The sequence below is a fragment of the Cottoperca gobio genome, chromosome 8 (assembly GCF_900634415.1).
Source record: "Cottoperca gobio chromosome 8, fCotGob3.1, whole genome shotgun sequence".
Lineage (NCBI taxonomy): Eukaryota > Metazoa > Chordata > Actinopteri > Perciformes > Bovichtidae > Cottoperca > Cottoperca gobio.
Window position 1 is genome coordinate 15,401,451 of NC_041362.1, and position 13,066 is coordinate 15,414,516.

A 13,066-nucleotide genomic window follows, 5' to 3' on the forward strand; every position below is an offset into this window, starting at 1 on the left:
ATAAGTAGCAGACTACTGGCTGCGGCCCACGACTAGTATCTCCTCCTCCCTATGGATGACGTTTGGAAAGTGAAAGTATTTATTTTCTGTTGGCAAATCGCAGTTCTGGTGAGGGACTAGAGAGGTCATCATCATCTGAGAGTGATTATCTGAATCCTTCCTCAAACCTCTTTCATTAGTATGTTTTGGTCATGTACTTACATGGCATCATACATTGGCGGCTTGATTGTAGCTACGTAATTCAATTTCAAAATCAATGCAATTATAATCAGTTACAGTTGCTGAAAAAAAGAGTTATTAATTTACAGCTAACGATCAAAACGTTGGTGAGTACAAGAGGGTTATATATTGTTTTCGGTAAAAAGCTTATATGCAAACATAACTTTCATTATTTTGCTCTGTTCCTATCTTAATTCAAGATATATTTAATAGAAGTTTGACAGTAATCCGTGTTAAGTACTGTTGTTTGTAAGGAAATAAAACGATATTTTTTTTCACCTTTTTCTTGTGATATATAACACTGCATGCAATATGTAAAAGTCTTCGAAATGAAGCGATCTGCAAGGAAAAAGAAAATTATTTTTATTCAAACTATTGTACAAAAGTTGTCAACCTTTAGCTATCTTTTCCCCAGCTTTAACCTTAAAGCCATCATATGCAGACTGTGGCAAAATGAGAAAAATATGTTATTTATTGTTCTTGTCCTCTGTCAGGCTGTTGATCATATCCTTCCAAGTCGTTGTAAATGACATCTGTGTGGTGTTCCTGACAGGTCTGCACCACCTGTAAGACGGTTGCAAGGCGTCGGTCCAAAGCTGAGAGATGCGGTTCAGAGAGGAGGGGGGCAACGCCGGCCAGAGGATCCTGGAACAGCGACTCCCGCATGACATCACTCAGACGGAAGCCAGGGAGGGACAAGAGAGTCAAGCGGAGGACGGTGGAGCGACGGATCCTACAAATGTGGGGGGAGAGGAATAGAAATATTGAAACCCACATAAGCCAGAATTTTTCAAGAGCATTAAAGTTTCCTCACCCTCTCTGGTTCTTTTAATTGCCTATGTGTCCATTTTTTGCTGAATTTATTTCACCCACAATATGTATTTTTCTTGCCACTACCAAAAGACTGAATATGGTGGCGTTGTGAAATAGCATGGGATCATGGGACTGTCATTGCAGTCAACTTCTCCCTCATTGCTCTTCCTTTATTGTTCAGATCAGTGTTTCTCTGACGCTGTTTGGCTGCCGCTTATCAGGGTGCTGTTAAAAAGAAGGACCCAAACTGCAGAATGCACAGGCAGATAGTGATAACAAAAAACAAGCTTTAATTAACAAAAGCTGAATTACAAAAAAAACTGGTATAAAGCAAAAACTGAGGAAGCAGGCTAAGAAACAGAACAAACTAGGATGACAGGAGGGAACACCAGGATACACAGAGATAAATACAGAATGAACGACCACACCAGGAAACATAGAAGACAAACCGACAAGGAACAATGTGATTGGATGGACTGGAGGAGGCAGGCAAAGACATGAGGGCAGCAGGTGATTAGACACAGGAGGATCAAACCAGGGCGAGACAAACTAATCACAAAAGGCGTGAAAACACAAAGACAGGAAGTAAAACAAGACAAGACACAAGAGGAGTGAACTTTACAAAGTAAAACTGAAAGCCAGGATCAAGACACCGCTAACTTTTGCTCAGCTCTTTTCTTTGATAACTTAAGATGCAGACGTCTGATGACTAAAATCAATGATCCGGTTTAAATATATAGTTAAAAACGACCAAGATCTAAAAAGGTGCATTGTAAAAATGTGGCTTAAAACTGGATAAAAAGTCAATTTGTGACAACTTTTATTTGAAACAGGCCGTTACTTTGATTAAAATTATGGATTTCTCTGGGTTTAAAAACAGTTGGAAACATCTGGTACAATGTAAGTACCCACATCAATAACATATACAACATAGGTCTAGTTGTTTTTAATTTTAATATAGAAATGTTACATATTAAACCTGTAAGTGTCACTCAGGGAATACAAATGTCTTTGTTTTGCTTTACCTGCAGCACTGTTGCAAAGGAACTAGAATAGACGGCTCATCCCGAGAATGACGCCCAAACCTGGAGAACAACAATTCAGAAAAAAGTATATAAATAAAATGTTACTTTAATTATTTGTCTGTTGGATATGAGTTCTACTATATACTTTCAAAACTGCAACATTATCGACTGCCTGAGCAGCAGATACTTATTGCACTCACGCCCGTCCATTATCCAGATGCAGCAGAAAAGTCTCATTGCCAAATTTCTCAAACGTCTCATAGTGATGTCTGTCCATGTTACCTTTGAATGAAAAACATTTTAATTCAGGCTATGTAAGAGACATTGTTGTAGACAAATGAAGTTAATAATCATGATAACATCCTGAGTGCATTAACCCAAGAAATAATACTCTTGTTTACTCATTTATTTACACATATTGAATGTTTTTCCCTTTTAAAGAAGAAGAAGGAGGTCAGTGACCCCCACTACGCTGCCTGTAAGTCCCCCTTATGTCGCAAACGCAGTGACAAGGATGGAGTTTGAAATGTAGAGACTGACTCATGAGGAAGTCCAGTACAGCCATGTCCATGAGGTCCACCAGTCTGGTGCCGTAGTTGTAAGGAGACTTCTGTTTCACGGTGTCACAGTAGGCCGGATCATTCTCCCACCTGCGAACAACACAACAATTAAGTAGAAGAAAATGGATACTCATGGGACACTGATTTTTTGGAATTTACTAAACGTTTTTTAATTAAGACTATGAAAGAGACATTTTTGTAGACAAATTAATGTAATATTCATGTTAACATCCTGAGTGCATTAATCTGGGAAATAATACTATTGATTACTCATTTATTTACACATATTGAATGTTTTTCCCTCCTCTCTTAAAGAAGAAAAAAGAGGTCAGTGACCTCCATTACGCTGCCTGTAAGACCAGACTCAGGTCAATCTGAGAAAATCACTTTTTGTTGTAGGTTGATTGAGTTGTACGTTTAAAATTTATCAGGGTGAAGATGCTGAGTATATACAGTATGATTGAAGATGCTGAGTATATACAGTATGATTGAAGATGCTGAGTATATACAGTGTGATTGAAGATGCTGAGTATATCCAGTATGATTGAAGATGTTGAGTATATACAGTATGATTGAAGATGCTGAGTATATACAGTATGATTGAAGATGCTGAGTATATCCAGTATGATTGAAGATGTTGAGTATATACAGTATGATTGAAGATGCTGAGTATATACAGTATGATTGAAGATGCTGAGTATATCCAGTATGATTGAAGATGTTGAGTATATCCAGTATGATTGAAGATGCTGAGTATATACAGTATGATTGAAGATGTTGAGTATATCCAGTATGATTGAAGATGCTGAGTATATACAGTGTGATTGAAGATGTTGAGTATGTACAGTATGATTGAAGATGCTGAGTATATACAGTGTGATTGAAGATGTTGAGTATATCCAGTATGATTGAAGATGTTGAGTATATCCAGTATGATTGAAGATGCTGAGTATATACAGTGTGATTGAAGATGTTGAGTATGTACAGTATGATTGAAGATGCTGAGTATATACAGTGTGATTGAAGATGTTGAGTATATCCAGTATGATTGAAGATGCTGAGTATATCCAGTATGATTGAAGATGTTGAGTATATACAGTATGATTGAAGATGTTGAGTATGTACAGTATGATTGAAGATGTTGAGTATGTACAGTATGATTGAAGATGTTGAGTATATACAGTGTGATTGAAGATGTTGAGTATGTACAGTATGATTGAAGATGTTGAGTATATCCAGTATGATTGAAGATGTTGAGTATGTACAGTATGATTGAAGATGTTGAGTATATCCAGTATGATTGAAGATGTTGAGTATATCCAGTATGATTGAAGATGCTGAGTATATACAGTATGATTGAAGATGTTGAGTATGTACAGTATGATTGAAGATGTTGAGTATATACAGTATGATTGAAGATGCTGAGTATATACAGTATGATTGAAGATGCTGAGTATATACAGTGTGATTGAAGATGCTGAGTATATCCAGTATGATTGAAGATGTTGAGTATATCCAGTGTGATTGAAGATGCTGAGTATATACAGTATGATTGAAGATGCTGAGTATATACAGTGTGATTGAAGATGCTGAGTATATCCAGTATGATTGAAGATGTTGAGTATATACAGTGTGATTGAAGATGCTGAGTATATCCAGTATGATTGAAGATGTTGAGTATATCCAGTGTGATTGAAGATGTTGAGTATATACAGTATGATTGAAGATGTTGAGTATATACAGTGTGATTGAAGATGCTGAGTATATACAGTGTGATTGAAGATGTTGAGTATATACAGTATGATTGAAGATGCTGAGTATATACAGTATGATTGAAGATGTTGAGTATATACAGTATGATTGAAGATGTTGAGTATATACAGTATGATTGAAGATGCTGAGTATATACAGTATGATTGAAGATGCTGAGTATATACAGTATGATTGAAGATGTTGAGTATATACAGTATGATTGAAGATGCTGAGTATATACAGTATGATTGAAGATGCTGAGTATATACAGTATGATTGAAGATGCTGAGTATATACAGTATGATTGAAGATGCTGAGTATATCCAGTATGATTGAAGATGCTGAGTATATACAGTGTGATTGAAGATGCTGAGTATATACAGTGTGATTGAAGATGCTGAGTATATACAGTATGATTGAAGATGTTGAGTATGTACAGTATGATTGAAGATGCTGAGTATATCCAGTATGATTGAAGATGTTGAGTATATACAGTATGATTGAAGATGTTGAGTATGTACAGTATGATTGAAGATGTTGAGTATGTACAGTATGATTGAAGATGTTGAGTATATCCAGTATGATTGAAGATGTTGAGTATGTACAGTATGATTGAAGATGTTGAGTATATCCAGTATGATTGAAGATGTTGAGTATATCCAGTATGATTGAAGATGCTGAGTATATACAGTGTGATTGAAGATGCTGAGTATGTACAGTATGATTGAAGATGTTGAGTATATACAGTATGATTGAAGATGCTGAGTATATACAGTATGATTGAAGATGTTGAGTATATACAGTATGATTGAAGATGCTGAGTATATACAGTATGATTGAAGATGTTGAGTATATACAGTATGATTGAAGATGTTGAGTATATACAGTATGATTGAAGATGCTGAGTATATACAGTATGATTGAAGATGTTGAGTATATACAGTGTGATTGAAGATGCTGAGTATATACAGTATGATTGAAGATGTTGAGTATATACAGTGTGATTGAAGATGCTGAGTATATACAGTGTGATTGAAGATGCTGAGTATATACAGTATGATTGAAGATGCTGAGTATATACAGTATGATTGAAGATGTTGAGTATATACAGTATGATTGAAGATGTTGAGTATATACAGTATGATTGAAGATGCTGAGTATATACAGTATGATTGAAGATGCTGAGTATATACAGTATGATTGAAGATGCTGAGTATATACAGTATGATTGAAGATGCTGAGTATATACAGTATGATTGAAGATGCTGAGTATATACAGTATGATTGAAGATGCTGAGTATATACAGTATGATTGAAGATGCTGAGTATATACAGTATGATTGAAGATGCTGAGTATATACAGTATGATTGAAGATGCTGAGTATATCCAGTATGATTGAAGATGCTGAGTATATACAGTATGATTGAAGATGCTGAGTATATACAGTATGATTGAAGATGTTGAGTATATACAGTATGATTGAATGATGCTGAGTATATACAGTATGATTGAAGATGCTGAGTATATACAGTGTGATTGAAGATGCTGAGTATATACAGTATGATTGAAGATGTTGAGTATATACAGTATGATTGAAGATGTTGAGTATATACAGTGTGATTGAAGATGTTGAGTATGTACAGTGTGATTGAAGATGCGTTTGTCACGATTACACTAATAAAGAGTAATGCCATCTATATTGATTACGCTGACATTGACGCTTGTGTGTAAGCCACATATTTAATGTTGTGTTGCACTCCTTCATTTTGATCACCAGAGGGCAGTGAAGACTCATGATTCTACAAACTCTGACATTACAATTGAATACATTTAACACAGATGGAGGTTTTTCCAATATGATGCCCACCACCAAGTGGATAAATAAAGGTGCATGAAATAAGATGGTGTTTATTGCAGGGCTGTTTTCTGTTCACATTGATCATTTATATAATACATATTCTGTAAACATTAGTGAGAATTACTTTTATTGATACCTTTAAACAAAGATATCAGAGAGCGTACCCACTTTGCTAACTTGGTGCGGCTGTAGGAGCGTCTCCATGGTGACCTCCAAGACCTGCGGGGAGCTAGGGTGAAGTCAGGCAGCATGGCAGCCAGGGAAACCTCCAGCGCGTGTGGCTGACCGCACACTGGTTGCTCTGACGAACAGTAATACTCACACCGGCCATAGAAACACACGTTCCCCGCTAGACTCAGAGAGAAGACAGCTTGAGTTTAGTGGTCGGGCGGTTCGGGCGAAGAGAAACAAAATACTACGAAGAAACACAAAACAACAACAGAAAGAATGCGTCTTGCTCCTCTGTGTGAGAGGTGATCGGGGCTTTTGCATGTCTGTACACAGGGGCCAATTACCCCATAATCCGCCCATGCCAATATGCATTCACACACATACCAGGGGAAGTGAAGAAGGTTCTCGACAACCTTTTGTCAGTGGTAATCTCTCTGATATCTGAGATGACATTGATGAGTCGACCAACCACTGGAGGGATCCTGTTAAAGCCCAACAATCTGAAAAGGAAAGTTACACCAAATAACCTACGGTAAAGACGGAGAGCATTAGCAAAAGCATTAGGCAAAAATAAATAATGAGCTAAGAGTAAAACTTTTCTCTTCACTCGTATGATGCTCCAAGCTGTACAGTAGCGTTGTGAGAGATCTTGGGCCAGTGGTGGTATCTACCCAGCAGGACACTACTGACAGGGCTCTGTACCTGTCAAGGTGAAAGGCAGAGATCTCTGCATTGTGTCTTTCAAAGTCTGAGAAGTAGAAGAGGTTTACATCCGTCTCTGCGTCTCTGGATTGTCTGTGTGACCAAAAACCCAGATAAACAGGAATGAATGATGCTATATGATGATGTAATGTGTAACAGTTGAATTTTGCTCTGCTGTGCTGTGAAAAATGTGACCTCGTTGTTATTTAGCAGTGACTGAAACGGAGCAACACAAACACTGTCAGTCGTTTCTATTTCAGTATTAAAACAGTGGGGTCTCACCTCATAGGTTTCAGCAGAGCTTGTCCGTAGTTTGGGAACGATATGAGCAGTTTGAGCTGGGTACCTCCTGTCTTCTGAACTGAAAGATAGTGAATATGGAGTGTGTATTAATACTGCAATCATTTCACACTTGTATGTAACATTTATTTAACAAAAGAAGAAGATACGTGTAATGGTTATACAAGTACTGCACTATGTATATGTTCAATGCAATGTAGTACACGTGTTTCTCCACATGGTGGCCTATTACAAAGGTAAACCTGCCACAAGACCCTCTATGTGGTACATTGCTGCAGTAAGACCTGGTTAAAATACTTAATGGAATTAACAGTTTTATGCAGCATTTTTAGCATTTTTATGGCCCCATAATGCATCATTCATGCAGTTCTACCCCAGCAACACATAAACAAGGAAGGAAGTGTATCATTAGCTAGTTTTCAAATAATTTAAACTCATTTTTTAAGCAAAGCTGAGATGTGTAAATTGGACATTTTTGGAGTGTGTTAGTTTATTTAGATCCCAATTAGCAACTGTATTGCAACAGTAGCTACTCATACCTTCTGTATTTTTAACAATACTTCAGTAATAGAAAATACATCAATATACATCCGTAACATTCATAATTACAATAATACCCCCCTTAGACACACAACAACCAACACCAAGTCAAAGCCTGTCTGATACATTAAATATCTCTGTATAATAATTTAATCTCTCACATAAATGAGAAGAGAAATCCCTTCGCAACTCTTCCACTAAATTACAAATAAAGTGGGATGGAAAGCTCTCTACATCCATGTTACATTTTCGAGAACAGAAAAAAAAAAACATCATATAATGTTCTACACTTTCCTTGTGTAAAAAGATACAATCTTTACTTTTGGTTGGAACATTTTGTACTTTTGAATGCTACCATTGCTCGATAATGAAGGAGTTTCATAAAAAAAAGCACAATTCACCTCACGATCACTTCAGACAAGTGGGCAGTGTGAATGAGTCCCAGTCTTTGAAAAGAAGAGGTTGCGTTTGTTGTTGCATGCCCTGCTTGTAGAAGCCAACCCAGTAAATAATTCAAAAGATATAAATCCTGAGATATAAATCAAATAATCTCATATTTATGCCTGTTCATAGGTCTGATTAAAGGAAAATCTGAAGTCAAATGTTTAAATTTATATACAGTGCTATGAGTGTTAAACGTGAAGAAAAGGATGACATACAACAAATAAGCCTGCAGCTGAAATCAGGGCTAAATCTGCACCGTATAACACAAATCTAAATGCATTATTTATTGTGTGGCATGCTGAAGACGTCTGAGATGAGTGAACACAAAATGAGGATGTGCATGTGTTGAAGCAGGGGGAGCCCATGTGTGTTTTTGTGTGATACTGGTGCACTTGGGAGAGAACGTACCTTTGTGGGAGGATTATATTTATTTATATTTATAAGTAGATTTAAGATAATCAGTTTGGAAAAAAGAAAATCGATCGATTTATTCTTAACCTTGACTGTGTCTTATGTGTGGGGGTGTTGGTGTTCTTTGTTGTCTGTGCAGTATAATCCAAGTCTCATGTATCCAGTCGTACGCTCACTACTTCTCAAACACGTGCATTTTTGCTGAAACCTTACTATTCAGAGTATTAATATAGCAGCAAACCAGTATTTGCTGTGTGAAGATATAATGGAGTAATGTCTACCTGAGCACAGATTGAAGTCACACTTTGTGTGTGTTGTAATCAGAGTTTCTCTGTGCTTTGTTTTTGAAGCTGGTCTGGCTGCGCGTGCACGTGAGTCTCACTGTTGTGTCCCACTGGCTAGCTAATTAACGCTGCTGTTATCGCTGATAATGCTGTCTTAACCGACGGCGTTGTCGAGGTAGTATAATGCCCACCCTCTGGCTCCCACACAGGCTAACACTGTCAGCACTGTTACCATTGTTTGCACTGTTTGTGCTGTTAGCACTGTTAGCTGCTAGCCGCCGACATGTAGAGCTCCATGTGGAGGCAGTTCGTCTGCTCTGAATTTCAAATTTAAAACCGTTAAAAGAATAAAAAGTCTCACGTCTCACTCGTCCAGCTCATAGTAGGACTGTTTGTGCTTATATAATTCTTAAATCACCGTGGAGGCATGCGAGAACGTTTTCTTCATGAATGGCAACACGAGGTGAGTACTTGATGTACAAATGATCATTTTGAGGGTGAAGTATTCCTTTAAACTCAGTTGCTGACGGGCCTCAATAAAAATGAAACATTAACGTTTTTATGAATTTAGTTTTTTCTGCAAGGTTTCTCAATTGCAATATATCGTACTAGCGTTCATGCTCTTGTGTCTCCACCGTACAGTAGGCCTAAATGTAATAAAGAAATTCTCATTTGACAGAACATTTATTTATGCAACCCAGTGGCCAATTATTTTATATTTTGCCATTGTACGTTTCTGCAATTCCACGGATACATTGAATCAATGTTTCTAAACCAAAAATAAGTTTGATAAATACGTTTCATATCAGTCTCGTATCATCTTACAGAAATGCACAATTCGTGGTTAACGTTGTAAAAACAATTTGTTAGGTTTATGCAACATAATTACTTGTTTAGGTAAAAAATAAATCTTTCACTTTGTGACTTTTGGATTTGTGGGTCATCAAACAGTTTGCTTAATCCTCTGAGGTTTCGTCTTTTATTGTATAAATGTGTCTGAAAATAATTTTCATGCATCAATGTGAGATGAGAGATGCATTGAATCTTCACTGTTCTGAATATGAACTTTGGCACAGTTCACTGTATTCACTGAGGGAAAACTTTAGTGAATACTGTGTTGCCTCTGGCTCACTCAGCTTGTTTGTATAAAAAGATTAGAGTTAAAATGAGAAAGCAGCCTGGATGTGACTTTTTATTTGTGTCGAGAGGAATCTGAATGAGTCACACCTAAATTAAACCCAAGCACTTGTAGGACAATTCAGGGTAAAATGAGTTCAGAGTCTAAATTAAACTTGGTGTAATGTTGAGCAACGTTGCGCTCTGAAGAGAAGCGCCGTGTTTTATCTGTGCGGCCTTGAACCCAACTAGACAACTTAATGAGTAAACAATGATAAACATCGTGGGACTGAAAATTAAAACAGCAAGAGTTCATCTGATTGAACTGTTATGCATATTAAAATCTAGTAAACTGGACACCACTTATAACTAATAACTTGATCCTCAGTCTGTCTTGTTTTCAGTAAAAGCCTTCATCACCACATCGCATTTGTTTTCGAAGCAATGGAAAGAAAGACGCAGCTTCTTTTTAATACTATTTTAAAACACAGCTGTTTGCAGGATGCATAGCGATGGGGTAATGTATCTATTTGTGGATATGCAAGATTAATGTACTGTAATATGAGGATAAATAAAGTATATGTGTTTTAACCACCTGCAGTGTGTTGTGTGCCAGGGACAGGCAATTGATTCTGGCTGACACTTTAGGAATCATTTTTCGGAACAGAAAGATTAAAGGAAGAGTAATGGAATCACTGGTAACCCCCCTCCTCTTCACTCTTCACCCTCCTCTAACCTTCTAATCCCTTTTTTTTTTTACTGGTGCCTTTTCCTGGCTTTGTCTTTCCTTGCTTCTGTCCTGTTAGCCCCACTCCCCCTCATTTCCTCACCAGCACCGAGGATACGTTGCGTTGCCAAATAGTGAGTCAGCTGGGCCAGGTTGGGATCCTTCCTGTTGTACAGCTCCCAGCGAGAGATGCCCAGGTGGAACCGTAGCCAGGGAGGATGGGTATCCACGTCGTTCGTCCAATCAACTTTGTCGTAGTCTTCCTCCTCACTGGCACTCTGCCTTCAGGGGAGGAAGAGGAGGTGATAAATATGCAGAACCGGCCAATTAAGGTTACATTCAAGCTGAAGTGCAGAGAGTTTGTTTCAGGTTGACTGAGATATAAAACAAGCTGTAGGGGTGAAAAGTGTAATGAAGAAATGTACAACAGAGGAACACAGCCTATACGCTAAGAGAAGATTCATGTAAATATCAACAAGAGTTCATTTTCAGGAAAAATTTTCATGAATAGTAATTCATAGTTTAGCATGTAAGCATTCTAACATTTTCTAATTAGCACACAGCACAACGTATTGTTCGGCATCTTAGTTTAGTGTGTTAACATCTCAAATAACACATAACAGAATGCGGTTTACTATCGTACTTATTGTATTAGCGTGCTAGTATTTTTGAATGAGCAAATCACAGTATATTGTTTACTAGCTTATTGTGTTAGCATACAAGCAATTTTTAATTAGCACATAACAGAATATGGTTTACTATCGTACTTATCGTGTTAGCGGGTTAACATATTCTAATTGGCACATAACATAATAGTGTTTACTTCCTTAGTTTACTGTGTTAGTGATCAATGTCATTTGTTTTGCAGATATAAACCAAAATGTTGGAGAGATGTAAAGTTTGGAACTGCTGCTGCTTGTCAGTCAGGGCTTCACCGAAGTTGAATGTTTGTGCCCAAATTCATGGAAATCCAACAGTTGTTGAGACATTTCACTGACAACCAAGACCTCATGACCCAAGACCCAAACCTTTAATATTCACATTTTGATACAAGACTTTAGTGTGAAAAACCCAGTGATTCTCAAACTCCTCAGCCTTGTGAAGAACTATTCATTCTCAAACCAATGTTGCATAATCTAGAGCAGGGGTGCCCAAAAGGTCGATAGTGTAGTGTAGTGCGGGTAGATATATTCCCCCAACGGAAACCCGCGCCCCCAGAAATTCAAGTTTTTAGTTTTTTTTCTTGTCTTACGCATTCACCACTGTTTCGTTCCACACACACACCTAAAGTCAGAGACAGAGTGGAGGAAAGGAGAGGAGTGGAGTGAACTACGCCCCAGCATACATCTTTTCTCTCCATCAGTTTCCCTTACCAATGACTGTCATCATCGCTGGTTTCTTCCCTCTCCTCTTCCTCACTTCCTATATCCCTTGCATGTTCATTTGTCTTCAACCTCAGCAGCCAATCATCGTCTTGCAACTCTGGACTTGGCAGATTGTACAGCGGGTGCTTGAAAAGCGCCTCCAGCTTAGACCAACCCTTGACCTTTTGAATCAATTCTCCAACTCCGATCTGTTTCTGTTTCTTCTCAGTGACATTACTGAACGAGTCTTTCTCTTTATGGCGTAAGTTGTTGGCATTCAGTTTGTGATGCTCTTCATTCTGCGGGATCGTTGGTAGTTTATGTGAGGAGGAGGCAGCTGAAAAAGAGGAGGAGTGGGAGATGGACTGACTGTGCTGAGTATCTGTTCTTGGAATGGAGGAAGAGGAGGAGGAGGAGGAGGTGGGAAGTACACAGACTGTCTGGAGGACAGAGAGACAAAAAAATGCCAGAAGGAGGTGGAGAGCGAGGGACAGACACGCCAGACCAAGATAGATGGAGCGAGTGGATCGAGCCAGCTTCTGTCTTATCATGCTGGTGGAAAGAGAGACAACAGAGAGAGAGATTTAAAATCCAAACCAACTGTGGAGGTTATGAAACATTTTCTGATCATTACATTCATCTCACACACACACACACACACACACACACACACACACACACACACACACACACACACACACACACACACACACACACACACACACACACACACTTTGAATGAACTGAATTGTTCACAAAGCCAGCCATAGCAAACATCC

The 13,066-nt window shown here is 38.0% G+C and overlaps 1 protein-coding gene and 1 long non-coding RNA gene across 2 annotated transcripts; one reads left to right on the top strand and one right to left on the bottom strand.

Moving 5' to 3' along the window:
- The first annotated feature begins 33 nt into the window (after nucleotides 1-33).
- LOC115012760 (uncharacterized) lies at nucleotides 34-1,051 on the top strand. The gene is made up of 2 exons (XR_003832722.1): nucleotides 34-326; nucleotides 773-1,051. It is a non-coding gene; the product is annotated as an uncharacterized LOC115012760 (long non-coding RNA).
- Nucleotides 556-12,838, bottom strand: LOC115012724 (extracellular serine/threonine protein kinase FAM20C-like). Its single transcript, XM_029438500.1, has 10 exons — nucleotides 12,297-12,838; nucleotides 11,027-11,205; nucleotides 7,384-7,462; nucleotides 7,102-7,194; nucleotides 6,784-6,899; nucleotides 6,397-6,577; nucleotides 2,598-2,707; nucleotides 2,258-2,339; nucleotides 2,058-2,117; nucleotides 556-952 (listed from the first exon to the last, which is right to left on the bottom strand). Exons 1-10 carry the CDS (start codon nucleotides 12,836-12,838, stop codon nucleotides 691-693), a joined length of 1,704 nt encoding a protein of 567 aa, XP_029294360.1. The 3' UTR covers nucleotides 556-690.
- Nucleotides 12,839-13,066: the final 228 nt, after the last annotated feature.